This window comes from Rousettus aegyptiacus, unplaced genomic scaffold (genome assembly GCF_014176215.1).
Source record: "Rousettus aegyptiacus isolate mRouAeg1 unplaced genomic scaffold, mRouAeg1.p scaffold_m13_p_3, whole genome shotgun sequence".
In the NCBI taxonomy this organism is placed as follows: Eukaryota; Metazoa; Chordata; class Mammalia; order Chiroptera; family Pteropodidae; genus Rousettus; species Rousettus aegyptiacus.
In genome coordinates this window covers 48,987,788-49,015,480 of record NW_023416306.1, presented here as the reverse complement: position 1 = coordinate 49,015,480, position 27,693 = coordinate 48,987,788, and the positions used below count along the sequence as shown (strand labels likewise).

General features: G+C 36.9%; 1 protein-coding gene across 3 annotated transcripts in view; it reads left to right on the top strand.

The window, feature by feature from the left end:
* Positions 1 to 27,693, top strand: part of GLIS3 (GLIS family zinc finger 3) — a 417,797-nt gene that overhangs the window by 138,425 nt on the left and 251,679 nt on the right. For all 3 annotated transcript variants that reach the window (XM_016138333.2, XM_016138343.2, XM_016138342.2), the window contains 2 exons: positions 757 to 964; positions 7,653 to 8,766. In XM_016138333.2, the coding sequence (XP_015993819.2) occupies positions 757 to 964; positions 7,653 to 8,766 (1,322 nt within the window). The remainder of the gene's footprint in view (positions 1 to 756; positions 965 to 7,652; positions 8,767 to 27,693) is intronic.

The following is a 27,693-nucleotide window of genomic DNA, read 5'->3' as shown; positions in this document are numbered from 1 at the left end:
GACAGTTTTTGCCTTCTCCTCTTTGCTTTTCACTTTTCCCTAACAACAGATTTTTGTGAACTTCATTTTCTTTCTCCTTTGGGTATGTACCAAATTTTACTACATTAGAAAATTGTTACTAATGAAGTGAAAAATCTGTGTCAAATTTGGTTACCATGCTGCTTTTAGAATGAGTGTTTTGTTTATGGCTCTCTCTTCCTGATTTTTTTTTAAATTGTGTATCTGTCCAGTGACAGTGTATTGGAATGAAGAGGAGAAATAAAGATTGGAGAGATACAGCCAGACTATATCCTTTTAAAGAGCCTTTTTGGAAGGTCAGAATTGGAATGAAATAAACCAGTTAAACAAGTCCCCCCTTCCTCCAACCCTCACAGTGTCAGCTTTCCTTGCTGGGTGATTCAAGATCTTAGCTATTCTAGAGAAAACTTGGTTTGACATAGATAATCCCATCTACTTACCACTTTAACTCTTTAAGTAAGGAGATGATAAAATATGATTCTTAATATAACTTGACACTTCTACATTAAAGGAGTGAACTATAAGCACATTTTGGTTAAGTGGTGATTATAGATGGGTTTCTGTTGTAGCATTATGGATTTTTCACTGGAATTAGAGGAAGTTGGTAACCCCAATACTTTAAAAAAAGACCCAAGGACCATCTCCAAAGATGGATCCCAATAAAAGTGTGCACATGTGTGTTTTTACTACTTTCTGATGTAAGGGACATGAAAGCTAACCTGATTCATTTGTTTTTAGGGGCTCTTGGCTTTGGGCCTCAGTGCAAGTCCATTGGAAAAGGCAGCTGCAACAATCTAGTGGTCACCAGCAGCCCCATGATGGTTCAGCGACTGGGACCCATTTCACCTCCAGCAAGCCAGGTCTCTACAGCATGCAACCAGATCAGTCCTAGCTTACAGAGAGCAATGAATGCAGCCAACCTGAATATACTTCCTTCAGATACCAGGTCTCAAGTTACTTTTTTTTCCCCTTCCTATGGTAATAATCACACCCCAAGAGTGTTTTTTCCTCCCTTCCTGAATGCGCACACACACACACACACACACACACACACACACACTTAAGCAGCTCCTTCAGTTTGTAAAAACTTAAGTACATGCTATAATACCATCTTAATTGGGAAGAATGGTCAATACCTGCTGTCTTGTGGTATGAGTGAAATTAATCCGCAGCTTAAGATTTTTGGGCCTCAGTGTATAAAGCCCATTGTGTAAATTTGTCAATTCCTAGTGAAGCAAGTCATGTGTCACAGACTAGAAAATTGAGATGTTCCATGTGCATCTATCCTCCCTGCTCGTTTTTCAGTGTCTATGTTGCAGTGTCCCCAGGCTGCTTTACAACTGTTTGGTTTGTCCATCTATTTCCCCATCCCACCTGTCTACCCAAGTATCTATTAAATACCTATTCTCTGAATAATATAATAGTTGACGTTTAGGGAGATAGAAAAAATAAAGACAGAAATCATGAATTTTAAGACTTTATGATGTGTCTGGGGAAACATGCTTTCATGTATGAGTTACATAACATTTCAGTGCAGTGTCTAATTCGGTGCCGGAATAAAGAAGTCCAATAAATACCACATATCTCTCCGTGGGAGAGATTTGAATATGAAAGGGAAACCACTCCCTCAGACAAATGCATCTCAAGATTGATATTAAAGGAGACATAAAATCAAAGTACTGTGAAAGGTATAAGATCTATTTCTATGTTTGAAATGAATTATTTCATCTTCTAAAAGTCGTATTCTTGGAGAAACACAATCCACAGTTTTCCTCTTAGTCCTGCCTCTGCTGTAGCTGATTTTGCAAAGGAATTTGACATGCTGGTCCTCTGCTTCTTCTTATTGGGGGGCTGGAATTCACTGAGTAGTCTTGTTCTGGGATCCTCTTTGTTTTTCCTCTCCCTCCTCCTTTTTATTCTATTCCTCTCTTGTATCTCTTCACTGTCCTCCTAACTGGTATTTGAGACTATGAAATCATAGTTCCTGTATCGTATTTTATGCCAATTTTTTCATGATATGGAAACTTGTTTTTCACCTGAGTCTTTTTGTGATGGGAAGCTGCTGCTGTCATTTCCTCATTGATGATTATGCCTGAGGGGGTCCTCAGACTTGCTGAGTGTTGCATGTAAAATTAATTGTACTTGTGGGTAAGTGTCATTGGGAAGCCTTCAGCTTCCTGTCAGTGGCAAGTCCAGCCCATGCCTTGAAGGCAGTCATAATTAATGGAGAAACTGATAGTAGGCAGTGCACAGGCTACTCCAGCCATGTACCGAACACAGTCCCTTTCATGAATTGACTAGGGAAAGGTCATTATCTCAGTGTTTTCTGGCATATTTGATTCCTTAGCATAATTTTATATCTTTACAAGACAACATCTTAAAGATAGAGTGACATGTTCTTGACTATATATTCTGTGAGTCCTATTGAAATAAGTTTTTTGCAGAATGGGCAAAGAAACAGGACTTGGGAAGTGGCTTGGTGAGGTGTGGAACTTTTAGCAATTTGTAGAGGTCGTATTTTTTTGTGATTCTTGGTTTTCATGCTCAAACAGAGGAGAGAAAGGATAGAAGGCAACAATTCAACTTGAAGGTATTTTCTGTCTAGGGATAAAGATGGAGAGAGAATCAGCTTTGTACCTTATCCATGCCAGGGGAGGAGGTGGGAAAGAGCAAGAGCTGTTCAGTCTGAATCATGGCCACCCTATAAAAAGCTATAAAGTTAATTTTTTCCTGATTATCTATGTAATTCTTATTTATTTTAGAAAATGTAGAAAGTATGGAAAAGCGCAAGGCAGTTATCCTGAATCTTACCACCTACAGGCAACCATGGGTAGAATTTTGATATATATCCTTCTAGTTATATGCAAACATATACATCGTAAACATAGATTTTCCTTTGTACCATATTGATCTAATAATCTACAGTGTTATAATTACTTTTTTTTTCAGTTAATATAAACACTTTATTTTGTAATGAAAGTCTTCAGCATCATATAATGACTTCTTCCTGCTCAAGATTGCATTTTATTTAAAAAGTATATAAATAAAACTATAATTTTTTATCAGTCTTTTATTACTGAGCATTTAGTTTCACTTCATCTCAACATTATAAGTAATACTTTATTGGATAATCATGTAAATATTTTATCGCATATCTCTGGTTATTAGAATAAATTCTTAGAAGTAAAATTTGCTGAGTTAAAGGAAATGCACAGTTTTGAGGCTTTTGATATGTATTCTCAAATTGCACTGCAGAAAAGGCTTACCTATTTATAAACTCACCAAGTCTGAGAGTTCCTCTTTTCCCATATCTTATTGAATACTAGGAATTATTATTTTTATTAGTTTTGCCAATATTTATCTTAATTTGCATATCGATTATTGATAACAATGAGTAGTTTTTGTACAGATACTTACTGTATTTCTTCTTTTGACCTCCTTTGAGTATTTTTTTTCTGGAATGCTTATTTTGGAAAAAGCACTCTTCCTTAGCTTTGTTTAGTCCAATCAAGAGAATCATGCCCTAATGCTGTGTATTTGCCTTTATTAATTTATGGACCATTTCTGCCTAGCCCTGTTTAATGAGAAATGCAAACAATACCTTACTATCCTGCAGATATGGGAGCTATTCTTAATTTAGACATTGCCTACATTATGTAATACAGTAGACCATTGTATATATTTTCCCTAAAGTGACAAGGCTGAGGTGCTGGTATGATAACCTCATACAATGGCTTTGTATACAAATCTAACAAAAGTTAGGCAGTAGAAAAGATTGGACTCTATTTCCATGGATTTTGTATTCGTTAGTTTTTCTAGTGTTTTCACAAACATTGTGATTCTACATTTTATGACTGAATATTCATAAACTACCTGCAGATATTATCCCTACTTTATAGATTATGAACGCAAGACACAGAAAGTCTAAATGCTTTGTCACTTAGCTTTTCAGTTATAAAATTCAACCATCATTCTGATGTCACTCCAGATCTAAAACGACATTATATTTCTCTTCCCAAATCAGAAATTATTGAGGTGGTTTCTGGGGATAGAATTTCCTAGGGTTTCCTTTTGGGTTGGAATATGTCCACAAAGCTCAGAGGAGGCCAAGGGGGCTGAGAATGGAATCCAGGCTCTCTGTAAGTTCTAGCATTTTATAAAGCCATCCTGTGTTCAGATATAGTGCTAATCCTTCTGGGAGATTTGTCCAGGAACATTAACAAGAACTTCCATATAAATAAGTACATATAAAAAATACTTATATATTTATATTATAATATATCATTACATGTTTTTGTAATTTATACATAAGTATATAATTACATGTTTATGTAATTTATACATAAATATATATTTATGTAATGTATACATAAAATAATTATATGTACAATTTTCTCTCCTGCATCAGTTTGAGGAATTCCATGTAATCAGTAAGTTAGTATTTCTTTTGAGTTTGACATTGAACCAAGTAATTCAGCTTGGTCATCACCACCCTTCTTGTGGTCCCAGTAGAGTTACTGAGCTCTTGCTTTACTAGCCACCTTCGTCTTTTTCACTGAGTTTTTCATATTGTTTTGTTTGAGCTATATCTCTTTCCTTTCATATATAGCTCCAAATTAACCAGTCACTAGAAATAATATTTTAAGGATCAGATGAACATACGGAAATGAAGATTGCTCTCAGTACAGAGCTAGAACCACAACTCTGTCACTTTCTTTCCCATATACCTGATGTGCGTAGCAGCAAGGGTTATAGGAAAGAGTCCTTGGGAACCTTTCACAGTCAGTCAACATATTGTTGCAGAAAGAGAACAGAAAATTTGGGTTCCAATCATAGCTTATATGACTTTAAGTCTCATACCAGGTCCTTTAATCAAGCAGAGCATTATGGACCACATATGGAGTATAATGTGGGGGAAAACAACAGAAGATGTATGTGATCCACCTAGGTGACTTCCAGTAAGGAATTTGGCTCTTAATAGAGGTTATTTATAAAAACAAAACAAAACAAAACAAAAAAACAGTTCACTTACCTCACAAGCTGTATTAAATGAAATAATGTATAGGGAAAATGCTTTGTAAGCTATAAACAATGGTTAGTTATTACATCAATTATTCACCTTCTTAAAAACAATTTTTTTGAAATATATTACATATATAATTCTCTGGTAGATACTGGGGGAGATAAAATGATCTCTTATGTTGAAAGACTTTGACTTTTATTGAGAAAGATAATTTTATTGAGGAAATCAGCTACATTTAAGGCACAGTACAGATAGTATATAACTTCCTTGGAAAGAGAGCTCTTATTGAGAGCTAGTGTACTTGAGAGATGTTTCATGGATTAGAACATGGTTTAGAAAGATTGAAAGAACTGAGTAATTACACAGGAGGGATGAGAGCTGCTAGGCAAAGGCCATTTATTGGAAATTTTGTTCTTATTTCATGTTTGAGATAGAAAAGAGAGTTCTCTGTGCCTATGAAGCCTTAGCGAATAGAATACAGACTTTGCTTTCTAAAAAAATATATGATAACTATTTAGGAAAACTGAGATGTCTAAGGACTTAAGGAGCATGCCTACATGGAGTTATGCTCAGGTTTAAATTGAACCATAGTTAGGTATAATTTGAGAAAAATAAGAAACATCTCTACAATGAAACAAATAACCATGTCTCATTATGGTCTGCCCTCAAACCAAATAATATAATTACATATGCAAAGTACATACAAGTGGATAAAATACCTTCTGCCTGCTAGTCACTGCTTAAAAATCTAAATTGCTCCAGTGTGACAGTGACCAGGCAAATACATCATTTGAGAATGTTCTATAAACTTTCTCAACCTCCGGGTATAAAGCATAGTTAGTTGTCTCACCTCATGTATGACAAAACTGCTGATTTGGCTTGGGTCAGAAAGCGATTCCTGGATCTCCTTGGGGAAGGGACCAAAGGGCCCTTGACATCCAGTCACCAGAAACCTTCACCTGAGCTCTGCAAGGAGAGCTGCATGCTGTGGGTATGCTGGGAAAATAATTGAAAGTGTCTATGGGGAATTAAAACACATATGGTTCAGAAATCACTTTGGGGCTTGCAAGAGGACTTCAGTCCGAATATAAGAATATAGACAAAGAAAAAAAATCTGTGTCAAGGGCAACTGAATGTAAATTCCTGCTTTGTTTGTTATTGGTAAACATTACTTCTCTCGATGGAAACATCACATCGATAATTGTGTTATCTATCACCTTATATGTGCATTTTGGAGTTGAGATATTTTTTGGCTAATATCTCATGCTTATAGGAAACAGTGTTCCTGGCTTCCATTTTGTAAAAAGGAGTAAGAGGAACAGATGTGATAAAAATGCTTTTCTTTTCCCTCAGTTCCTTTGCAACAGGTTGCTGTTTAACAGCTGGAAGTAGTAAATGTTTTTTTTTTTTTTTTTCAGGGAAGACAGACATTCTGTATAATGTTTTGTTTTGATTTTTTTTCTGTCATAAAAGGATCTCTGTAGAAAGCCAAAACAGGTACATATAAATAAGCCAGATTTTTCTCATACCCCATGTCAAAGTTGAGAAATACAATGAACTATGTCTAGCTTTTTGTGACAAATTTTCCATCCAAGAGATACAGCTTTTCTCTTTGGTGATTTTTAAAGTAATGATGCCATTGTAAAGCAAAATGAATTTTAAAATGGCCAGACTATATTACAATGTTTTGATGTGCAGGCAAATATTGTGACATGGGAGGCATGTTTTGAAAAGGGTAAGAACAGGAGAGAAATTGTAAAGTAAACTACTGAAAGCTATTGATCTGCTTTTGTCCCAGAGCAGCTCTGATTTAAGGACAATGCTCATGGAATACCCAAAACTGGAGAGTATGATTAAACTCTGCTCAGTCCACATGCATAGTTCGAAATACAACTTGATTTCAGATTGTTACTCCCTTATATATATTATAGCTATATTCATATTTTTTTCATTTCCCAGGCTGATTCAATATTATAACTAAGTACTGATAGCATGATCGCTATCTTAAAAAAAAAAAACAACTTTAAGTTGTGAAATTCTTATTAGGTCTCCTGGATGACCCTTTGATGTTGAGGATTCACTTTTTTTCTAATCAAGCATGGGTTTATGTTTTACCTCACTAAATCAACTTTACTCAAAGACTGACACTGTGTGTAGACTTGTATTCCCTGCAATGCCTATTGTAGTATGTTGCACATATTAGGTGCTTAATAAATGCTTGGTTTTTTAGTTTACTGTGATAGGCATCAATTATTATTTCCAAGCCTGTAATTTTCCCCCAACATTAAAAAATATTTTAAAATAAAGCAAGAACTATTTATTATAATCAAAGTATTAAGATTATTCATAACAATAGATCTTTTGTTTTATTAGTCCAGTGAGCATTTGCCTTTATTGTTCTTCTTGGTAAAATGTTATTTACCTGGAACTAAAAGCCTTGGCATTATCTTAGCCAAAGAATGTGTGTTTAGCCGAGAATGTAATTAGGGGAAATACTTAAGGGATTGTCAATGCAATGTTCTTTTAGCTCTTAAGCAATCCATATCCTGCTAAACTGTTTGCCTTTTTTTTTTTTTTTCTTCTTCTTCTTCTTTTCTGGCTACTGCTCCAGGTCCCTCATTTCACGTGAGTCTTTGGCGTCCACGACTTTGAGCCTGACAGAAAGTCAGTCTGCTTTGAGCGTGAAACAGGAGTGGTCTCACGGCTACCGGGCTCTCCCTTCGCTCTCTTCCAACCACAGCTCTCAGAATGGCATTGATCTAGGGGACCTGCTTAGCCTTCCTCCTGGGACATCCATGTCCAGCAACAGTGTCTCTAACTCATTGCCATCCTACCTTTTTGGCATGGAAAATAGCCACTCTTCATACCCTAGTCCCCGAAACTCTTCGGCCAGGTCCCACTCGGCCCGCTCCAAGAAGAGAGCTCTATCCTTGTCCCCGCTGTCGGATGGCATTGGGATAGACTTCAATACCATCATCCGCACCTCTCCCACCTCTTTGGTCGCTTACATCAACGGTTCCAGGGCTTCCCCAGCCAACATGTCCCCGCAGCCTGAGGTCTATGGGCATTTCCTGGGAGTGCGCGGTAGCTGCATTCCCCAGCCGTGTTCTGTCCCTAGCAGCCAGATGGGTGTGCGGCGCCCAGCCAGTGGTGGCCTGGCGCTCCCGGCCTACGGCGAGGATGGCTCTCTGGAGTACGAGCGCATGCAGCAGCTTGAGCACGGCGGCCTCCAGCCTGGCATGGTCAACAACATGGTGGTGCAGCATGGCCTGCCAGGCCCTGACAGCCAGCCGGCTGGCCTGTTGAAGACCGAGCGTGTGGATGATTTCGCCCGCAGCGCTTTAGACCTGGCCTCTGCGCCACCTTTGCAGCCAACGCCCCAAGGCCCCCCACCCCCCTACCACGCCCATCCGCACCTGCCCCACCAAGAGCTCGCCCCCCACACGCAGACGCTGGCTCTGTCCCAAGCCGTCCTGGAAGAGGATGGGGAGTTGGACGATGTCGGGGGCAAGCACTGCTGTCGTTGGATTGACTGCAGCGCTTTGTATGACCAGCAGGAGGAACTTGTACGGCACATCGAGAAGGTTCACATAGATCAGCGCAAAGGGGAAGACTTCACTTGCTTCTGGGCAGGGTGTCCTCGACGGTACAAGCCATTCAACGCCCGCTATAAACTGCTTATCCACATGAGAGTCCACTCCGGAGAGAAGCCCAACAAGTGTACGGTGAGTTTTCCAAAGCTCAAGGGAGCCCACTGAAAGTGCATTTGTTTTTTATAAACTTGACCCACAAGTCTTTTATGGATTTTCGATGTGTGGAGGATTAGGTATCCATGAGATTAGACTGCTCTTCAGTCTGAGGAAGGTTTCTCTAATTATTAGTTGCTGGGGTATCTCTCCAGTTCTTGATTCTCTTCCACAAATACACATGATGCATCATATCAAGGGATGTTGATCTGCCGCAGTGTCCCAAATCTTGGAAAACATGCCTGCCAGGCACCAACTTGAAGTTGCTGAAATGTGAAGGGCAGAAGAACACACACTGTACCACCACCAAACTTTATGTTTTTTTCCAAAGCAAATATTTAGTGATTTTTTTTCTTTTCTCTAATAACTGGGTTAGTATTGGGGTTGGGGGAGGGGTGGTTCTGATATTTGGAAAAAACTCACACTTTACAACTTGGCTAGTAAAAGTGTTGCTTCATGCATCCTCATGTCTACACACTCCAGGGTTTTGAGACTAGTTAATGATTTATAGCCAGCATAAAAACACCCATGGGATACCACAAGAGCAGATCTCACAGGATCTCACTGAATTTTAAGGAGAGAGAATTTTGTGGAAAGGTACAGGAGAAAAAACTGAGGGGAATGTTCCTTTTGTGTTGAATAAAGCGGGCATGGTGTCTCTTTATTCTCCACTTTCCCCTTTCATAACATTGATCCTGGACCTATCTCTGTTTCTTGGGAAAATTGACTATTTTTAATAATATGACTCAAATGATTTCACAATCATTTCACACCTAAAAGAAATCCTCAGGGTTTACAAGCAGGATATCACCCTTGGGATCACAGAGCAACTTTGCACAATCTCAGCTCACTTAACCCTTGAACAAAAGAATAGCATGCATTTTATATTAGTTTAGATGGACAGGATTATTTATTTTAGAGTTAAAATCTGAAGATTATAGGTACTTTCTGGATACTGAATATGCTCCAGGTCACTAAGTGTGAAATATATACATCATTTTGAAAAGGAACTTATTTAGATGGTGGTCCCTCAGACAGAGTTTCTTCTTTCTATAGTATGTTTTGATGATAAAGAATATGGACACTGTTCTTGTTTCATTGTAGATTGGCCAAGTTGTCTGATTCATTTAAAAACAAACCAAACAAATGATAGCCGTAATGCAAGTATTAGAAGTACTTTTTCACCGTCCAGTAGGTATTTTTGAAAGTTTTAAGAATTTCTGGTGGAATGAAATTGCATTTCTTGTCATTACATTGTGCCACATGTTGTGATTTTTCTTAAGGAAAACCTGAAACTGTTGTTGAGAATGTTGTGAGAATGCCAGGTTATAGGAGTGAAAAGAATAATTACATTCCAGGCGGCAAAACCTTATTCTGTCAGTAGGGTTCTGCACTAAAAATGACAGAAAGAGACAAGCAATTGAAAGCATTTCCATTTACTCTGTTTGGAACACACTGGCCTATTGCAGGCAGGAAAGACATTCAGTCTCTGAACGAAAACAGTCCAACCTTTTAGTTATGACTAATCCTGGCTGAAAATAGTTTGCTGGATTTGGCTTTACTGAAAAAAAAAAAAAAAACCCATAAAGGCTTGAATTATCCAAAAATAATTTTTTGCATTGCAAAATTAATTTTTGTGCAATAGGATTTCCCTGTTTTTCAGACTTCGCAAAAGCATGTAACAAGTTGACTTTTGCTAAAGTGCATGATGACTATTAAAAATAGAAATATTTCAGTGAAAGAATAAGCTGAGAGGTGAACGTTTGCAGGCCCCTGCAGAGCTTTTCATTGTGTTGTTCAAGATGAACATGGGAGGTGATTTCTTTCTCCCATGGTCTGCCCACTCCTCACTCTAAATGGACCTTTGTAAAATTCAGATTGCTAGATTTAATTCCATATCAAATTTAGAACCAGAAAGCATTTACTTACACATGTTATAGTGCAAATATATTTACACAGAACAGGATTTCTTAGGAGCTGACTAATGCTACAATTCAAGTCATGAGACTATATATTTTCAGCAGGAAGACATCCATTTTTATATAACACATACATATCATGAGCATTATGTCTTCAGAAAACTGTTACATTGCTACATGTCCTTTGCTTGATTTGTAGGGCTATAGCTAACTGGCAATAAATAATTTTGCTAGTAAAGTTTAGCAGTCTCCTCAAGTCATAGTCCATGGATAGAAGACATTGTGTTTAATATGAATGCACATCTGAAAAAGATGCATTTTTCTGCCATTTGCAAAACCAATCTTTATACTCTTGAAATCCATACACAAAGAACTGTTAAAACTGAAAAGTTTTATCTCTTACTGCTTTGAAATTTGAGGATAGCTGATTCAAAGCTCAAGATCTTTGCCAAGGAAAATGACCACATTCCTCTTTTGGAGACATGAAGTGATCTTTGGGTTTTTGTGGCTGTGTCACATGCTGCAAAGGTTAGGAGCTGTTTAAATTATAAGACCCAGTCCACTTTTGTTTTACATATATTTAACTGCTATTAATTTTATGCGGACCATAGTTAGAGTTAGTCATCATTTTCACTCAGCTTATTGACCCAAGGAAGATGTGATGACCCAATTGTGTTTGGTGACCATGACTACAAGCAGCACAATGAACTTCTGAAAGTCATGGTAAATGAAGAGTATGTGAAAGGGCTACTCAGTGAACAGCCTGCTTACAGTAAGAGACTACCACTTGTGTCCTCTCTTGATGCCAAATTCCATTTCATGCATGGGAGAATGCATTCTCAGAATCTCTGACTCTTAACTCCCCAGCTTTATCCAGAACTCTGGGATTCACATCATTCAAGATTCTAGGTGTCAGAACTGGGAAAGGATTGTTAATTTATTATTTGGTTAACTTACTGGAAGAAGAGAATGGTTTTTTTTTTTTTCTTTTCCCACCCAAACAACTCCACCCTTCTGTAGATCTCATTCTTATTCTGTGGAAAGCCAAAACAGCTGCTCCCTTACCAGGCCTGGCCTTGATTATACAGAGATACTCCCAGCCAATGGCAAAGGCCTTGAGAAGTAATAGCCTCATCAGGCAAAGAAACAGGCCTCAGTTAAATTAGAAATTGAGATATGGCAATATTATATTCAAAATATCTGAGTCCATTCACTGCTGTCTACTAACTGAAGTAATTTCTCGGTAGCAAATCATTCGATTTAGATGTACCTGAGCTTAGACAAGCCCCAACACTGATGAATAATGGAATTAACAAAACTTTTTAAACATTTCCGGGTATAACTGCTGAATTCTAATACATTTTTCTGAAATGATAAGATTTCAAATTCCTACGTCAGGACAAGTCATGGAATTTCCGAATTTCTTTCCCCAACCCCTGTTTCATGTTCCTAAAAGGACATCATAAAGTTTAACCCAAAACTATAGATGTACACTAACCATTTCTAACAGTATCCATAGTAATGGTTCCAACAGAGAGCATGCTAAGAATGTTGTTACTATAGGTCTTTTTGCTATTAAGTTGAAGAGTGTGCAATGCCCGGGTAGCATTCCCAGGATGGTGTGTTCTGAATGAGCTCAAGCACGCTCAGCCTGCCAGTACTTCTCATGGGAAAGCCTATCTGATCGGAGCAGAGTGAGCAGAGGGACAGGGTTCCGTTGCCAGGATCAGAAACACTGATGGCTTGCCTTTGTGCACAATAGAAAGCAGTTGTGCTGGAAGGTTAGGGAGTGTTAATAAGGGAATTAAGGGGAATGTGGGTCACCACTTAAATTTTGCTTATTTTTCCTGGATGAATTTTATCCAATAGCAAAAAGGAATTTTGCAAAACTTTTATCCACCCACAGATTTTCACGAAAATGTCACTGACCAAAGACAGCTTTGAATTTTGTATGAATTGACTCATTTCTCCACAGGCATTTTGCCTGGCAAAATCTAGAGTATTTGCTTTGGCTTGAATACTGGGCAGTTTGCTTTTTAAGTAACGTTGGATTATGAGTACAAGAAAATAAATACAGAGCTAGGGCCATGTCCCCATTCCTCTTTAACGGCCTGATTTATGGGTTTGTGGGCAGGCATTAGCCATGAAAGGCATTTCTTGAGGAAAAGTAAAATCAGTATAAACTGTGGAAGAAGGTTTTCTTCCACATCCTTCATTTTGTTATTGTGATAAGACTTGACATTGATGTGGTGACTACAATTATATGACCAGAGAGACCTTAGGAAAATACTATCTAAGCATAACTATTAGTTACCACTCCACAACCTTCATATTGGCAACAATTAATAAGTTCTTATAATGTCAAGTATTGATGAAGGTATGAAGAATGCGAAATGCTTTAATATTGCTGGTGAGAGTAAATTGTTGTAACCACTTTGGAAAAAATTTTGGAATATCTACCAAAGGTGAAGATGAACTTATCCAACAAAACCATAACCTACCTAGAGAAACTCTCGAATATGTGGGAGACACACTAAAAGGAATTTACTGCACTTCTGATTTTGAAAAATATAGATAACCTACGTATCTAGAGGGTAAATCAATAAACTATGGTTTATTTGTAATTAAATAATATAAAGGAGTTTAAAATAAATGAACTAGATATAAACCTATTTGTAATTAAATAATATAAAGGAGTTTAAAATAAATGAACTAGATATAAACCTCTAGATAGATAGGTAGATAGGGGGAGAGAGAGAGAGAGAGAGAGAGAGAGAGAGAGAGAGAGAGAGAGAGAGAGAGAGATGATAGATACCAATATGGATAAATCTCAGAAAACAATGTTGAATAAAAAAACTAAATGCTAAAGGACATATACAGTGTAATATAATTTATGTACCTTTAACCACACAGTATTATATAGTTGTTATAAGTATATAATTACTCGGTTAAATAATAAAATTGTGGTCAGGATAGTCAATAACCATAGGATAGTGGATACTTCTGGAGAGGAAAAAAAAACAGGAAAATATGGGATCTGTGAATTTTGCCTTATCATTTATTTGAAAGAATAAAAAACAAATACAGAAATATAATTTATTTTTAGCTTGGTGAGAATTGAAGCAAATATGGCAAAATATTAATTTCTTCTTAGCTTGGTGGTGGTAATATAGTTATCATAGATATCTTACAATATTTTCTATGCTTTGTTGCCTGTGTTGAAATATTTCAAATATTTCATAATTATAAGTATATATTTTTGTTTCAAAATAAGACATATAACACTCCCTTTCGCACATATTTTTTTTTTTTTTCAGATGAGGGGAACAAAGCCTAAAGAAATTAAGTGATTTTTCTAAGACCTAGTAAGTTGTTTGGGTATTGCCTGCCTACTTAGCACCTCAAAGGCAATAGTTCTTGGCTGTCATTGAAATCCATACCTGGGTCATACCCCTAGAGTCTGTGATGTGATTGGTCTGGGGTACAGCTTCTAGGGTGATTCTAATGTGCAGTCAGGGGTGAGAACCAGTGCTCTAAAAGTTTCCACATCCTGACATTGAACTCTAGATAAATGAAAGCCTACTTTGTCATTTCAGTTAAGGTTCAGGGAAGCAGTGTTTAGGAGCGAGTACATCTTCATTATTATCAATGCCCTGACAATGATTAGGGTAATTTTATGTTCCCTTGGAAAAAAATTCAGGGACAAGAGATAAGATAATAGAGCGACTCTGGTAGTGGCAAAAGGCTTTCAACTAGTGTTCATTCTATATTCAGAGTACTCTTTCTCTACAATTAATAGTCAGTTAAAAGTTGGGATGAGACTGTGCTGAGCAATGTATGTCATTGCCCCCTTTTTGCCTCCCTGAGTTAAAAGTAGAACTGACAAATCTTCCACGTCATTCCCATTTTTAAAGGTAAGATAGAGTATTCTCCCTTCCAAATACAATGCAGCCTTTCTGCTTGTAATATAAAATAATCTTCAGACATTTTTGCTACTATACATATTTTTGAAGAATTGGTAATTTACCAAAATATTGAATTTTCCCTTTTATCAAATCTTTCTGATGTGATTAGATCAATAAAATGATCATTAATATCCTCTTTGTCTCTTGAGGCTGAAACACCACCAGTGAAACATCTGGTAAAGATCAAAGAGAGTCTAACTTCTAAATTGCATCCCATGAGGCATCGGACTGTCAAATATTTAATGGAAACTCAATGATTTCGAAAAACTAAATTGCAAAATTTTTCCCAATGATTTTATGTAAGAAACACACTGGTATATTTATCTGTGCATATACATGTTCAACATTCTGTAGACATATATATGTCACTATAAATTACAAACCTCAGTATAGGTAAAAGCAAAACCGCAGATAACTCTCATCAGAAGGTGTATTAACCACAGTCTATAAGGCATCAGTCAAATCGATTTCACATCCCAAAACACAGTTTAGAAACCTTCCATTTGGTAGTGGTTTAATTTTATTTTCCTTTAGAAGGTATTTAATCCATGTTACCTGGGAAGCTTGCCTTTCATGAACTTTGTCCTGAAAATAAATTTGTAGCAGATTTGGGCCAACATATCAAAGCAAGTTATCAAAGCAAGTCGTGGTTTATGTTTCTTTGCTCTGCAATTCTAAGATTAATGAAATACAATAGATAATGAGAAAAACCCTATGAGGTTAAATATTTGAGGCATTATCCTCATTAAGCAAAATCATTAACTACAGAATGGTTAATGTTCCTTTTAGTTCATATTTGTTTTGTGGTTTTTCTCTAATTTCATGCCCTGAAATAATGTTTTTAAAATTAGAAAGTATTATGTAGGTCTTTTCATAAATGATCTGATTAAAGGAATCTATTTCAAACCTTTTGAGGTTTGTTCCTATGTAGATTTTAAAATGTTTATTCAGACTGCACCAGTGTGGAAAATTAGTTTGGTAATTTATTAGAAACGTCTTTTGTGACCTTTGGAATATTTCTTGATTACCTTTACTTTGAGTGGTCGTGTCAACATCTTTGGGTTCAGATAGAATTCGAGTGTGTAGAGTGAAAAACCAAACACATTTTTTCCAAAGAAGAATTAGTCTGATTCTCTTTGATCTTTCAGAAGTGTTTCCTTCAAGCTCTGGGTAGAATGATGAGGAAAAGAGAAGTGTTTTTTTGTTTTTTGTTTTTTTTCCAGGCAGGTTTATTAGTTTCTACTCTAATTACTGAATGAGGGCTTCTAGAAGACAATGGATGTTGTAAACCTGGACAGTGGATGAGTGACTGGCAAACACAGATCATTGGTGGGTAGGCAGGTTTGATTTCTCATCTGTTTGTGAACTCTGGGCAGCCTTCATCTAGAGGGGACATAGGTTGGTCTAATAAGTGTCATCACTCATGTAGAGGAGGTTGGTGTAGGTAGGAATTTGGTGAGAAAATGGAATGAAATTTTTGCATTCTTATTTTGCAGCACAGTATTTATTTTTGTTTTCTTAGGCCTCTGATACTGTATTTGAGTAAGAAGAATGACTAATCTCTTTGAGGGAAATTTTTGAAGAATTTTAAAAAATGGTTAATTTTAAAAGTTCTTGAGAAATTAGAAAATGAGGTGACCTGGCTCTGGGCAGACAGGGACAGTGTGTATGAGTAATTACACCAGGCTCCAAACTTAGGACCACCATATAATTTATTATTTAAATTAGGACACTCTTGAGACTGAAAGGGGTTCTCTTTCACTGGAATATCAGTGTAGACCAAGAGTGTGCTGGGTAAACTAGAATGTATTGTTGTCCTAGCCAAACAGCATATGCGCTGATGTTGTCCACTCAATCAGTGCATGTCATTCATACATTTGATCACTGAGTACAAGCCATGTGCCATGCCCTATCCTGGAAGCATGTACATAAATAAATGGGACATTGAGTAGTTATTGCCACAATAATGAAATAAGGGCTGTGATATAGGTCTATACAAATGGTTTTAATGGGAAAACAAGGAAAGAAACTTCCAGCTATATCTGTAAGAGTCTGGCTTCTTTGAGGAGGTGACTGCATCTTGAACCAACAGAGTAATTCTTACACAAAAAGGGAAGAAAGTGCCATTCAAGGGGGTGGCATCACACTGTGTAATAGCACAGGGGTGTGAAAAAGCCCAGGGAAAGAAACAATTCTCAAGTAGTTTGAGGATCTCAGACTAGGCAGGAGAGGGAAGTAAGGCTGGAAATTTACCTTGAGCAAATTACAAAGGACCTTTACTGTCAAATAAGGAAAAATGTTTTTAAAATTAGAAAGAATCACAAACCTAGTAAATACAAATGCAAATCCAGTTAATACAACAAAAAAATTAGGAGGTAGCATTACTGAGTTTGTTTTAGTGCAGTTGAAATGAAACTTTGACTTACCCAAACCATCTATTTTCTCTTAAAGTTTATGGTTTAATTCTTCATTAAAATGTATTTTATGGCATCTATCATATGCAACACAAGTTTTTCTTATGCTAAATGGTCAGCCAGGGAAACAAATAAGTGGAAACATGCATAAAAGAATTTTCTGTGGTGGACTTTAAAGAATTAAAAACCTGGGGAAGACTAGAGACCAAAGCTGTTTTATCAGTTTTGTTAAATGATTAAGATGTGGACAGAAGCTGCGTACATTATCCTGTGTATGAGTAGCCTTCCATTAGTTAAATATTTTCTTTTATAATCTGTAAAGAGAGTGAAGTACTGTTAAACAAAAGTTTGGACTGGCACTCATGCTGAGCCTGTCAGCCCTTTTTCAAGACTTCCTCCCCCACCCCCCACTGCTAAGATTTACTTTGGAATTTTTTCTGCTCAGACTGAATTAATAAAGAATAGAACTGAATGTTTGAGATGGTTAGAGGAGTGCAAATTAAATAAATTCTTGTCAAAATGGCACCTATTCTTGGTGATTCGATCTCTATCTCTCTCGAGACTGGGGAAGGCAGAGTGAAAGGAGAGACTCACCTTTTGTTACCTGAGCTTCCTGCTTTAGTAGCACTTGCCTCAGCTGGGTTTGGAGCCTCCCAAGGTCAGACCATTTGCCTTTGTGACCAGAAAGCACAGCCTAGAGTCAGCCTCAGTGGACTTAGGTGTTCTGAGTGTTCCAGATAGGGCATCTGATTGGTCTTGCTCTTAAAACTTGTGATGCAGTGTCTCAGGCTTGTCTCTTCAGAGTAATTTTTTTTGTGTGTTTTAGAATGTTTATTTAAAAGTGCTTAGTTTTTAAGTTGGGGCATGGATATTGGGCTTGGTAATCCCACCCTTTGGTGATAAATGTTACTACTACTAAACTCTCTACTGTTACTCCTCCATTCCCAGTCATAATTTCTAGGGTTTAAAGATAAATGGTGCTCTGTTAGTCAAAAGAATGGATATGGGGATGGAGGAACAGTTGTAATGAAGGGAAAATGGGGCGGGGGGGCTCCACTTTAAACAACATTCTAAAGTAGAAATTTGCCTTTCATTGCATTTGTAGTGAATTCTTCTTTTCTCAGAATCTCCATGCTGCCTCAGGGCCCTTCGTTTCGTTCCTTCTTTTTCTCTCTACTTATTAAAGGCTTGCATTTGGGAAAGAGCTTCAGCAAAGATAAAATTCACATACATATAAATGATGAATATTTGAGGAAAGAGTCAATACTCTTACCTTCATAGGAGGAGCTACATTTTTACTAGGAAGGATGTATTAAACCTCTCCCTGAGAACAAAATCTCCTTCAGAGAAATGGGAGGGAAAAGAAAATAAATGTTAAAAATTCCGAGCTACTACATTACTTTAATACTCACTATAGGACTTCAGAGTGAAGTAATTTGTGGAGTTTGAGATTCATACTCTGTTCTTTCTACTATATACTCAAAGATTATTGTTTACCTTTGACTCCTACCCACAGTACCTGGCTCAATGATTAGATTAACTTATAGTAGACTCCTTATATATACATACATATCTACCTACCTACCTATCTACCTACTTACCTATCTACCTATGTGTATGTGGATCTATATGACATCACTAACTCTAAGTATTCACATATATACTTTAGTCATGGGGCTACAAATGAAGTTCATTATTCTAATGTTTCTATTTCGGTGAAGATTTGAAATTTTCCATAATAAAAAGTTAAAAGTATATATAATATTTTTTCTTGACTTATAGGGGGAAAAAGGACAGTTTGTTCCCTCTGACATCTTAGAAAATAATGCCAGACATTTTTTCCCCTTTAGGTAACCTGTTTTCTCTACTGATGCGAAAACAAATTAATTTTTTCCAATACTCTCGAAGATCTCTAAAATCACTCTTAAGAATGAGATGAGAGATACTCTTAGGCAATAACATAATATTTGAAAAGGCAAATGATAGCAAGGAAATGTTTTTGGAAATCTTAAGATAATCCAACTTCCGTAACAGCTCAAATCTCAGTGGCTTGGTATGATAAAGGTTTATTTCTTATTCATGTTCTAATACAGCTTGCTCCTTGTGATTATACAGTAACTCGAGATCTTTCAACCTAATTAGCTCCACAATCTGAGTTTAGGGCAAAAGACAGAATGTTGAGGATTTGCAGAAGGTTTTAGGAACTGGGTCTAAAAGTGACACACATCCCTTCTTCCTGTATCCCATTGGCTAGAATTCAATCACATGATCCCAGCTAATTGCAAGAGAGACTGGGAAATGTGGTCTTTCTATGTGTGTAGGAGGAAATTAAACAGAGTATTATCTCTGCCTCAAGGAACTGGAAGTGCACTGCCTGCTTCACTCCTGACTTCTCCTGGTTCTCTTTATCCCCTTGAAAAGAAGAAATAGTTCAGTCTTGATCTTTGAGTTTTCCATGAGTGGTGGCCCTGTCTCATCAAAGTGGTTTTGTTACTTTTTTCTTATCAGTCCTGGCTCCTATAACTTGCTTTTCATTTTACTAAATCTGCCCTAGCCCAACCATTTTTTTCTTATTTATTCTCTCAGGATTCCATTGCCATATAGTCACCTCTCCTGGGAAAACTCTTGTTATCTCAAGTGAATTACTCAGTTTTTCCCACCTTGTATAAATTACATGTTCTTGGTGCATAATTTCCCACTGCTTATCATCTTTCTAAGTCGTGAGGATGTATGATGTCTTCATGTCCCACAGGCACTTACCCTTGAGTAAGATCTGCTCATTATCAAGGGCAAGGTCATAATGAGTCACTGAGAGATCCACCATTGTGAGCAGAAATTTGGTGTGAAGGGCTATTTTACTCAGAGTCTGAAAAACAATATTCCCCATCTGTTCATAAAGTAGCTTATTTGATACAACACAGTGTAGTCATAAATGATCTTCTATTCTCTGAATGCTTGCTTTTGGTCATGAACTGGCACACACTCAAGGAAAAAATGACAACGTGCCTATATGGACACTTTTGGTCCTTTTCCATAGATATATTCAAACAAAATGAAATTGCCTGGCTCATTATGACATGTCCTTTAGTGTGTTTAAGCTTGCAAAATTACCCCCAAGGATGACAAATTGTAAACATCATGCAATACCACAGCCCTAGTTCAAGGCCTGTTTCAGTGTTCTGCCGACACTCACCCTTTCTAGAAATGTTTAAAGTGTTTTAGGAGAATGAAGCTAGGCAAACAAGCTTATCGGGAGCAACAATAAAAAAAAAATCATTGATTCTAATTAGGAGGTGTTGCATATATAGAAACAAAGCTGCTTTTGTGTAGTAGAAAATCTACCTGTTCTCTGAAACACATGGAGTACTTTTCAGTGGTTTTAGATAATCATGCTGACAAAGTTTCAGAGCCTTGACCTTTTGGCCCATCTTAAGTGATTCAACTGCACTTGTTGAAACTTGTCGAAGGTGTTGGTAGGAGGTGTATTGGGATACAGGTTGTTATAAAGGTGTGACAATAGGACAGGTGTCATTATTTTTTTCCGAAAGCCCCGAACTGCATCATAAATTGAGGTAATGAGTATTGAAGTTCTTGAGGCAAGGATTGAATTTATTGTAATAATCTCTAGTTGTCTCTGTAGCAAGTATTTCTCAGCCCAGAGCATTGGCCCACTGTTGGTGAGGACTCCAGCAACTCAGGCTGTCTGGGTCAGCTTGATTCTGCCTCATCTTGTGCCCCAGGAAGGCTAGTTTTCTAGTATAATCCTGGTTTTGTGCTGTATTCATGGAACGGAGCCTATAAGAAGGAACCAATCAAGGAAAGAGTAGTACAATCTGAATGAATAATGGAGAAATCACTCTAATTGCTTACTCTATTGAGGTACTAAAATCAAAATCAACAACTGTGTCACTGTCATTTTTCTTAAATTCAGAACTTCAGAAAAAATGAATTTTACTAGACCACAGGGTCAGAAGCATAGATTCCAGTAAATCAATGGACAGTTTATTTCAAAATTAAGAGTACATATTGACCATTTGCAGTGTCAATGATTTATTTTCAAGGAAGAGTTTCATAAAAGGCATTTTTAGTTGCTTGATTGTACATTTCCTTCAAAAATTGCTTGCTAATTACCATTGGTGAGTAATAGGGGATGGCAAAATTAAATAAATGAAAGTCCATTGTGTTCTGAATGAATGATGCTGCCAAGTGTCTTGACAGGCCCCTGCTGCACTTGTCAAACAGCTATTCCTGGGAGTGAAATTTTGACGTTGGACCTTCTCTTAGCCCAAATTAGAATAGGTTTAATTGAAGATGTCTACAATGCAGGACAATTTAAAATTCTTAAATACAAATTCGTACATATATAAAAAAATATTATATTGATCATCTTTTTAAATCACTTTATTTTGTTTCCTCTGTCATTTTTACTCAGGTAGATATTATATAAAATTCAAAGGAGAAGAGTATAAAAGAAAATTGTCTTAATATGGAAAAAAATTATAAGGTTATTTGTATAATTGTTTCACTAAAGATCTGCTGGATATTTAAATATTTGGTTTACGTTCACATTTAATGCAGAGTTGTTCATCTAATTATGAGTTTGCATGCTTTCTGTGTTTCTCAAAGTGACTCTCAGATACGAAACACAAAGAAAGATTTCTAATGACTCTCTGTTTCACTTACCCAGCTATTTATTGAACAACTGTTTCATGCCAGTCACTTTTCTAGGCAGTGAATACAGCAGTGAATCTCTGTCTTTTTAGAGCTTATACTCTAGAGGGAGAGATAGTAAATAATGTAGATATCTGGGGGAAGAAAGGCCCAGGTGGAGAGAACAGCACGTGCCAAGATCTCGAGGCAGTAGTGATGGCCTAGCATGTTCTAGAAACATTTAGGAGGCCAGGGTGGCTGGAGTAGAGTGAAAGAGGAAGAGATAGAAGAGGAGAACAGAGAGAAAATGAGGGCATGATTATGTAGGCCTTATAGGCCATTGAAAAGATGGTTTTGAGTAGAGGAGTAATAGAATCTGATTTATGTTTTAATACAATCACTGAGTGCTATATGGAGAGTATATTAAAGTGGAACAAGAAGTATAAGCAGGAAGACCAAATCTTTATGACTGGGATCATTGCAGTAGCCATCTCTTTGGTCTTCCTGCTTATGTCCAGTGGTGGAAGGTGGGATAAATTTGGATTCTGGTTATATAAACAAAAACAGACCTAGCAGGATTTCCCAATGTGTTGGATATGCTGCATGTGGGAGACAGAAGTATCAAGGATGACCCCAAGGTTTGGTTTGCATATCTATAAAGATGGGAGTTACCTTTAACTGAGATGGGGAGTGATTGTGGGAGGTTTGGGGAAGAAGCAGAGAGTTTGGTTTTGACTGGCCCGATTTAAAGTGGAATTATAAGTAGAATCATGAAAAAATTCATGTTGTACTTCTGGAGAGTGAGTAAAGAGCAAACTCCTTTTTACCAAACACCCTGTATCTTCTTTGCCCTACTTTGTTGTATTGCCCTAACTCCACTTGCCATGCATGTATTTAGGAGAATTTCAAGGGACTATTAAATATTAAAAGAAGAGGGTTGAAGAGGTGTTCCAAGTTGGCCTCCCATTAGCGTACCTATATTTATGTCTCCAGACCCAGGATATAAGAAGACAGAATATAAGGCAGACAGATTCCAAGATAATAAATAGGTTTCTACCATCCTGGTTTTATACTCTTGACATTGAGGGGATATTAATGACAGGCCTGTATATCTTAGTTCATACAGAACTTAACAGTGTATAAACAGACACTCTGAAAAATAATATTGTCAATTCTGCCATCAAGGTAACATTGAGGTGACCAGGAGTCCAGGAACAGACTGGATGACTTCTTGGTCAATGTGCGTCGAGGGAATTTAGAAAGCAATGAGTAGTTTACTACTCTTCCAAAAGAGAGATGTTGAGGTTATGTCTTATAATAAATTATAAGTCTCAGTTAATTTGATGGTATCTTGTGTTCCAGAATGCATCTTCTCAATTGCTCGTCTGACTTCTACATAGAGAGCCTACTCCAAGAATGTCTCTGTAGTGTTGATAAGAAGCAGTGTGAAATGTATACAGTTGGAGACTCTTAGGAGTTGTATATTCTAACTGTGTAAGTTGTATGAAAGGCTCAGGGGCTCTGTTCTTGGTCATTGAGACCCACTGAGCCTGTGGAAATAATTTTAATATTAAGCTCACACAGTTATATTGAAAAGCCTTTTGTGTACCATGTATTGGGTTTGTTTACTGTAGCTCATATTAGCTAGAGAACAAAACTTTACACTTTAGCTTTTGGAAAATTTTATAATGTTCTTTGGCTCTAGTGGGATGCCTCTTTTGTTTGACTGGTGTTATGGCATGTCTACATACAGAGAAATAATAAGGATTTTTTTTTCCTCTTTACATTTATTTTTTCCTTCTGTTATCTCCCATCTCCTCCCATCTTTCTAGCACCTACTCATTCCCTTTGTTTTTCTTGCTATGCAAAGCTATTGAGGGTGACTGCAAAGAGAAAATGGAGGTTGTAACAGTGCTTAAAAGCTCTGTTACGTTTGTTTCCATCTAGTGAATGTGAAAGAAAACATATTCAGTGCTTAAAAACAAGGATATTTAATATTTAAGTCTACATTTTATGGAATTGATATTTATTTTGGGCGCTATCTTATATTCTCTAGAAGGATACACTGTCCTACTATTTAGGGCAGGGCTTCACAACCTCACTCCATTGACACTTAGGACCAGATAATTTTTCATTAATGAGGGCTCTTTTGGGCATTGTAAGATGTTTAGCTGCATCCCTAGCCTCTACCTCATAGATGCCAGTAGTACCCAGTCTGCCCCTAGTAGTGACAAAAAAGGTTTCCAGGCAACAATGTATGTTTCCTGGTGGGACGTGGTGTTGGGGGAGAGAATCACCCCTGGTTGAGAACCACTGAGTTAATGGAACCTGAATTTATCACCCTTATTCATGTAGAGGCAGGGTGGTTATTTTGAGATTACAACCAGTACCTGAAATACGAATAAAAATACTTGACTTAAAAAACAAACAAACAAACAAACAAACAAACAAAAAAACAAAACAGGAACAACTTCACTTGGCATTGCCAAGTGAAACCTATGAGAGCTTCTCCTTCCTTGGGCCTCACCAAGGACCCCGGACATGATCTCTACAACTTCTGATAACTAGTTGATGAAGAAGTAATCCTTTATGTGTCTAGGGATATAGTAGGGAAGGAGGTAAATTTTTCCAAGTATCTAATTGACACTGGGATTTTTTTTTTTTCTTATAGAAATCACTGGTATAATGGGGGGTTACTTTCTTGGCCTAGAAGAGAATGATTGTATGTAGAATTTATCTTCTGATGGAGAAGCAGCTAGAGTAAAAATAGTGTGATATTCTAAGCCAGAATTCTAGCCTGAGATGAGGATAATCCCTATCAATGTTCAAGTCTTTACCAATTTCAGTATTTATGGTGAAATAGTAGTGCTGAAAATATACAGAAATTTAGAAGTCCAAATTCGAAGTTTCACTGTGTCTGTTCTTGGGATGCTCTGCCTCTTGATTCTAGAAGTGAAACCCATTTCACTCTCCCATTTAGAATAAGTCATCAAAAGGACACACTGTTGGTGCCCAAGATGGTACTAAACATTAAACATAATAACTCATTTAAGGAAAGGGAGTTCTCTTTCCATCACAACCAACTAGATAAGAAAAGTCAAAAGAACCTTGAGATCTACAACTGTGTCAAACCAGTATTGCTTATGAGATTAACCTTTTATTTATTTATTTTAAATCAGCTAATTGGAAGCAATTTAAAAACAAAGAGATTTCTGTTTATCAGGAAAGTCATACATATGAATTATCCTAGAGGAATAATTTCTAAAATATAAGACACTAATTGTTTTGCTAACCTGTTCCACCCAGAAAACTTCTTGAGTCAAGACTGGGTTTGGAGATATTTTATGTAGAATGATTAGCAGCAGTAATAATGAACATTGACAAATGAAAGTGTCCTTATATGATTTATACAGAATAATAAAAAGCCCACTATGCTCATGACAGAAAAAATTAGGCCAGAACAGCTGTGTTTGGACATTTACTTTCGGACTCGGAGAGTAAAAGAGTTTTCATGGTTTGAGACTCACGGGAGAGAAGCCAAACTTTACCCAAGATAATAACATATTCCCTTTGTTAAGTCAGGTTTACAAAACACTGTCCCATGCATGATCTCATTGAATTCTCACAATAATCTTTTGAAGTAGAAAAGGTGGTTGCAGCTTTCGTTTCTGTTTTAAAATGAGGGAACAGTTCACAGACTTTATCTAAGGATATATAGCCAGTAAGTACTTTCTTGTAAACCAGGATCCAGGTCTGTTGGATTCTTGGACCAGGGTGTTTTTTCCATTCCATAACAACCTTCCATGAAGTTATTGTGAGTTGTGTTTGCTCCATTCCATACTCTGCTGTTTTCCGGAGACCTCAGTTCTTATTCCTTCCTCCATGTCACTAGGATAGTAACACTGCACAACCCTGTTCATTTTGTATGCCCCTGGTGTTTGTACAATTAGAGGGTCCCTGGAGGGGAGCACCATGCACATAGATTACATAGAATTCCATCCAATGGGCAGTTTCTGCCCCAGTATTAGTTAAAATTGTATAGTGATAGTGTCAGTGAGTAAAATGGTTCTGCATGCCTGGAAACTTTACAAGAATCGGCATGCACCCACCCCTCACCACCCAATATTACCACTTAAAACACCATATAACTCTATAATACTACTTGTAAAAATGGCCACTCAAGTCCTGCTAAATTAAAATATAAAGATATGACTGGTTTTATTCCTTTGCTTAAAGAAAGGCCTTGGTATCTGGCACCAAGTCATTTTATCTGCTTTAGGATGATGTATTTTTGTCCTTTTGAATTTGGCTATTCTAGAAAAAGCACATTTTTGCTTAATACAAACTACATATCTTTGAACCATGTTATTAAGGAGTAAGAGAAGTGAGCTTGCTTATCATTTTTTTCCCCCTAATTATTCAGGTGTCTTTTATCCTATTTTGTTGTACATACTCCCCCTTTTTAAAAATATACTAATACACTTTCTCCTGTTTTCTAGAAGTTATTTGTTCTCTTTTCATTAGTGATCAATTTCATGAGACCAAAATGCATGTAAGATAAGTTTAGTGACTAGGATAGTTTATGGTTTAATAAGTCAGCCCTGGCAGGAAGTGAGGCCAATTAAGATGGAAGGAAAATGGCCTTTCAGTATAAATCGTGCACCTGTGTTGTACTCCTTCACTTGTTCTGCTTTCTGTTTTTAAGAACTTTGATTTCTATTACCAATATATAACAGAAAGAAAACTAACTATGAGTAAGAATACAACAACTTTTTCTTTATATAGCATTTTATGCCTTTTTGAAACATTCTTTATAGTATGAATTATTTTATTGTTGCAAAATTTGGTTTGGAAGGCAGAATGGGCAGTCTTATTATTCACATTTTACATGAATGAATTGCCTAAGTTAATGAAAGATTCCTCTTTATATTATGGTATAAGTCTTATTATTTTCACCCAAAATAATCTTAGGAATTTGAAGGTAAAAACACATTTTAAGCAATTTTAATTTTTTTTCTGGAATGAGGTGAGATATAAATAAAATGCAAACAATGTTTAAAAATACATTAAATAAATAAAACTTATTTCTAGTCTTAATATCTAACTTACTGTATTCTGCAAAACAAAAACCAATAGAAGTAGGGTTTTAAAGGGGCTTAAAGAGTCAAACCTCATCTTAGAGCAGGACTTTGTTATGGGTGTAATTATGTCCCCTTAAAAAGATATGTCGATATCATCACCCCAGTACTCAGAATAGGACTTTATTTAGAATAGGGTCTTTATAAAGGTAATAAAGTTAAAATGAGGTCATTAGGGTGGGCCCTAATCCAGTGTTAGAGTCCTCATAAAAGGAAAAGTTGGACACAAAGACATACGTGAACAAAAGGAAAAAGACTTGGAGACAGAGACGTGGAAAATGCCATGTGAAGATGAAGGCAGAAATTGTAGTGATACATCTATAAGCCAGAGAACCACCTTCCTGTGTCATAATCACAGTAAGCCATGCAGAGGGATACCGGACTTTATCTTGAAGGCAACGGGGGATATTTTAAGAGGAGGAGGAAGTGATCAAACCTATGTTTTAAATCCTCACTTTTGCTACAGTGTGGAGACTGGATTTGGGAAATATGGTGGGGGCAATACCAATACCAGAAGGAGTGCTTAATACTGGTTTATTTGAGAGATGTTGAGGGTATAACCTAAGGTAAGGACGCCTGAATTTATCATCGTCCTTAGATTTCCAAGATGTTAATCGGTAAAGCCTTATGTACAAACTCTTTCAGCCTGTGGGCTATAGTAGAGTAGATCAGATGTCTCTTGGTGACACATTCTGGTCTGTCATGCATCAGAACTCCAGACATACTTGGTAGTGCATGTTTTTTGAAGCCTGATTCAGTAATTTGGGGATTATCACACTCTGCCCTGGTCGCAGGTATCCCACACTTTGGGTCTGCATGC